This window comes from Otolemur garnettii, unplaced genomic scaffold (genome assembly GCF_000181295.1).
Source record: "Otolemur garnettii isolate 467f Iridium unplaced genomic scaffold, OtoGar3 scaffold00050, whole genome shotgun sequence".
Classification (NCBI taxonomy): domain Eukaryota; kingdom Metazoa; phylum Chordata; class Mammalia; order Primates; family Galagidae; genus Otolemur; species Otolemur garnettii.
The window spans coordinates 9,069,351-9,074,550 of NW_003852445.1; the positions used below are offsets into that span (position 1 = coordinate 9,069,351).

Genomic DNA, 5,200 nt, shown 5'->3' on the forward strand with positions numbered 1-5,200 from the left:
CGAGTCTCCTGCCTCCACCTCCCAAGTAGCTGGGACTACAGGCGCCCACCACAACGCCCGGCTATTTTTTGGTTGCAGCCATTATTGTTGTTTGGCGTGTCCAGGCTGGATTCGAACCCGCCACCTTAGGTGTATGTGGCTGGCACCATACATAATTAATAGATAGTTCTCCAGAATGTCTAGGATCATTCTGAACAGTGTGGTTTCAAATCTCGGTTATTTTCTTTCATGGTTTTTCTCCATTGTTTGACTTTTTTAAATGAACCTATATTAAATATATAGTTTGAAAAGACATCAAGTCTATTTTCACGGGGTAAAAGGATGTCCCTACTTTTCTTTCCCAGTCTTTTACTGCTATGTCTGATCATAGTTACACCACCTTTCCTTTTTCTTACTTTGGTAGTGTGATTGTTTAATTTAAGCTCCTAACTTTCTAAATGTAAAAGAGGAAGAAAAAAGGGTAATAATAATGGATACTCACAAAAAGATGGGCAGTTATTAAATAATCAGTATTTGCCTAAAGTCAGACATATCAAATTCACATGTGAATTTTAAATTTCAAAATCATGTAAGTTTTCATTTTATCCTTTCTATTATTACAAAGTAATCAGGGCTGCTGACTATAGACATTTTTCTTTCCTTCTGGACACCAGGCAGGAGATGCTCATTACAAGTGACATATCTACCTCCTTTATTTACTAAATAAATACAAGCATACTTCATTTTATTGCACTTCACTTTATTAAGGTTTGCAGATGCCACGATTTTTACAAATAGGAGGTCTATGGCAACCTTGAATCAAGGAAGTGTCAACAGCACCATGTTTCCAATAGCATGTGCTCACTTTGTGTCTGTGTATGTTTTGTAGTAATAAAGTATTTTTGAATTAAGGAATGATGTACATTTAAAAAATGCTAAAAATAAAAAATAAAAACAAATAATACTATTGAGCACTTAATAGACTTCGGTATAGTGTAAATACAACATGTGTGCGTGGGGAAACCAAAAATCTGTGTGACTCGCTTTTTTGCAATATTTGCTCTGATGGTCTGGAACTGAACCCACAATATCTCCAAGGTATACCTGAATATTATCAGGAAATGTCTGAGTTGAAAGGCACCTTAGGGTGGCGCCTGTGGCTCAAGGAGTAGGGTGCTGGCCCCATATACCAGAGGTGATGGGTTCAAACCTGGCGCCAGCCAAAAACTACAAAAAAAAAAGCGCACCTTGTATCACTTTATTTCATTTCTCCTTATTATTTGGAGAGGAAACTGAGAACAGAGTGGTGAAGAGGAAGTGTGCCAAAAACACAAAGCAAGTGAAGAGGACAGCTGAGGCAGGAATGCAGTTTTTCTGATTCCAGGCCCAGTGTTCCTTCAATTATATGACATGGCCCTAACACTGTCCCTTAATGTACCATTGTTAATTGACGAAATGCCCTTTAATGTTCAGCAAAGTAAATTAACCTCTGGTTATTTGCAGATGGTCGCCAGAGAATCATGATGACAAACAGGATCATGGAGAACAGCAACCGCCAAATGGCATCATCCACCCACAGCTCCCGCCAGTCCTACAATAAGGGGGAAAGTACATTTATATACATGACCTTAACCCTCTGTTCACAAAGCCCTTGGCACAGAAAAAGAATCACTTATTCATTCATTCAAGGTACATTTACCATGAGCCTGCTATGTGCTCAGTATTAAATGCTAGGGAAACAAAGTGAAGGAACATAGTTTCTTCCTTTGTAGGAAGAGAGGCATCGTTGTTGTTAAAGAAAAGGCCACTGAATGAAATATTTATCAAAGCTTCGTCACAGCTAAAAGTCCTTAGGGAAATATTTTATATAGGGTAAGAGAAAATAACACTAAGTTGTTGTATTTTATAATTTTCATTTCTTTATTTTTATCAAAATAGAGCCTTAGCTGCCTCCAAAGGAATCCTATTGGCTACAGTCCATGAGCTGAGATCCTAAGGACATAGTTTCAACTCAGATGATGACTCACACATACAGCACTTAATGACTTCTTGGTCAAGATTTTAAGTTAAGACAAGACCATGATAGGCTATGATGATTATCACTTACAAAAAATTCTCTCCTGGGCGGCGCCTGTGGCTCAAAGGAGTAGGCACTGACCCCATATGCCAGAGGTGGGGGGTTCAAACCCAGCTCCGGCCAAAAACAAACAAACAAAAAAATTCTCTCCCAATACTTGAATATACAGCCATAAAACAAAAAAAAAAACTACTATACCATACCACTTACTATACCAAGCACTATGACAAAACAGAATACTTAGCAGGAGAGAAGTATGTTTATAACCCTCACAATGGAGGGTTTTAATACTAATATCTTTTTTTCTTTTTCTTTTTTAAATTAAATCAAATTAATACAGGGTACACATGAGGGTACAATTTTTAGGTTACATTGATCTCACTTCCAGGGTAAAGTCTGTGCACATTAGGTGAGATCCCACCACATGCCCGCCCTCCTTTTGCCAAATATCCTCCCTCTTCCCACTTCCCCCTACCCCCAAACTGGACTATATTAGTGTTTTATTGTTCTTAAGAGCATGCAACTGTTTATATTGATTTCATATTAGTATGGAGTACATTGGATATTTATTTTTCCATTCTTGTGATACTTTACTAAGAAGAATGTATTTCTTTCTTTTTTTTTTGGACAGAGCCTCAAGCTGTCGCCCTGGGTAGAGTGCCATGGCATCATAGCTCACAGCAACCTCCAACTCCTGGGCTCAAGTGAGTCTCCTGCCTCAGCCTCCCAAGTACCTGGGACTATAGGTGCCTGCCACAAAGCCCAGCTATTTTTTGGTTGCAGCCGTCATTATTGTTTGGTGGGCCTGGGCTGGACTCGAACCCACCAACTCAGGTGTATGTGGCTGGCACCTTGGCCACTTGAACCACAGGTGCCGAGCCAGAATAATGTATTTCAACTTCATCCAGGTAAATGTAAAAGATATAAAGTCTCCATCTTTTTAATGGCTGAATAATATCCCATGGTATACATATACCACAGTTTGTTGATCATTCATGGGTTGATAGGCACTTAGGTTGCTTCCACAACTTGACAATTATGAACTGAGCTGCAAAAAACATTCTAGTGCCGATGTCTTTGTGACAAAATGATTTTTGTTCGCCTGGTAATGGGACAGCAGGATCAAAGTCACACAAACACCTTAGATCTTTGAGGATTCTCCATAGTTCTCTCCAAAAAGAAGAGATTTCTTTTAAGGTGCACAGCTTATAAGAAACTTACTACTGTCATAAACATCATTATCTGTATATAAGATAGCACACCATTCATAAATGTATGTGTTTATAACTCACCGACTGACACGTCACTATTCTGAACTTCATAGTTGTCCAGATGATAAACACAATAGATGCTAACAGTAAATGAAAATCCTGGTCAGAATATGAATGCTGGTTTACATCCCCAATTACATTCTACCACTTCTGGCTAAATGGAGTTCCACACACCCTGAGCCCTCAATACATCCTCATTTTCCATCAGTTGTATTAACAAATGTATTCAATACATATTTACTAAACACCTACTAGCAGCAAGGCCCAATGACAAATACATACTCTTGTCAATCTTTTCTGTGCTTAAATAAGAGTTTTGTAGTAATTTTATTTGCCCTCTGGCTACTTTAGTAGTAACCCTCATAATTAAAACAGAAGGTATTGGAAATATGACTTTTTCCAATATTATCAATATAATTTCTTCCTTATCTTTAGTATAGTAATACTAATTTTTCCTTGGCAGTTCAGATTTTTAAAAAATCACTGATAAAATAACTACAACACAGAAGAGCTGGTTCCAACTATAAATCAGATCTCACTATTTTACTGCTGGCATAAGGACCAAGAGGCAGGCACATTAGCCTAGTTTGGCTGCTATTGACCTAATGTCTGTATTTTATGTATGCTTACTGACATATGTAAAAATGTACTCTAATCTAAAATTCTATAGCTATATAATAAAACCAAATAAGCATGCGGTAATATCTTCTAAAAGGAATCTAACTGCTACTTGCCACTCAAGCTAACTTACCTCCAGAAAAAGAACGCCTCAGAAAAAGAATGGAGACAGGAATGGGATAAACTATGAGATGAAATTACATGAGGTTGATTTTCAACTATTATAAATAAAATGGTTCTTACCTTTTTTAAAACCATAGATCTTTCTGAGAATTTGACAAAAACTAAGAACTGTTTTCCCAAGTGAAATACACAAAACTTTCTATGCCCACCCAGGACCTCTTGGGTCAAGAATCTCTGTTCTCAAAAGATCACACTTAAACTGCAGGAAGAAATTCCTAGACTTACCTGCCACTGCCAAGATAAGTGTGTTGGTGAAATGTCGGTACAACGAGAGTTTTACAATGTTCCTCCGAAGTTTTAATAGCTTCATTGTTTGAGTCAGGCTAATAAATATGTGTTTGCAGGTCAAGGAATTCAACGTTCAGGAAAAAACAGTAATTAATCCTCAGATTTCTTTAGGATCTGGGGTCATACTAATAACGTTATGGATCACAGAGGCCTTATGTTAATAGCTTTTTAATTCACACTTACTACCACAAACACCTCAAGAATAAGAAAGTTATCATTTTTGATGAGACACTGAAGAAAAGACAGAACCAAGATAAAAGATGAATGCACAAGATAAAAGAGGAAAAATACAAAAAAGAGAAATAAAGACAGGAAAAGACTTAGAGAAACAAAAATGATGAAAAGAACATGTAGAGAAATGAAATGAAATGAAAAGAAAAGAAAACGAGTAACAGGCAAGGGACAAAGAGTTAACATTACTTTCTCTTCTTCCTTTAAGGTGGATAGCTCTGTTCTCATGTTCCCCAGCTAATCCAGTCTAGGGTCATAAATGAAAACCATGTTTACAACCTTCCAGATTTATTTTTTTCTTATTTATTTATTTTTGCAGTTTTGGGCCAGCACTGGGTTTGAACCCGCCACACATGGGGCCGGCGGCCTACCCTTTTGAGCCACAAGCCCTGCCCTTCTTTTTTATATTTTGACACAGAGTCTCAGTTTGTCGTCCTCAGTACAGTGCCGTGATGTCATAGCTCACAGCAACCTCAAACTCTTGGGCTTAAGCAATTCTCTTGCCTCAGCCTCCCAAGTACCTGAGACTACAGATGCCCACCACAATGCCCGG

General features: G+C 37.9%; 1 protein-coding gene across 1 annotated transcript in view; it reads right to left on the reverse strand.

Annotated features, from left to right (window-relative positions):
* The window catches only part of TMEM87A (transmembrane protein 87A), a 57,159-nt gene that overhangs the window by 12,503 nt on the left and 39,456 nt on the right, over positions 1-5,200 (reverse strand). Inside the window, exons 14-16 of the mRNA XM_023514257.1 lie at positions 4,354-4,462; positions 3,349-3,407; positions 1,467-1,570 (exon numbers count right to left, since the gene is read on the reverse strand). Of these exons, the coding sequence (XP_023370025.1) occupies positions 1,467-1,570; positions 3,349-3,407; positions 4,354-4,462 (272 nt within the window). The remainder of the gene's footprint in view (positions 1-1,466; positions 1,571-3,348; positions 3,408-4,353; positions 4,463-5,200) is intronic.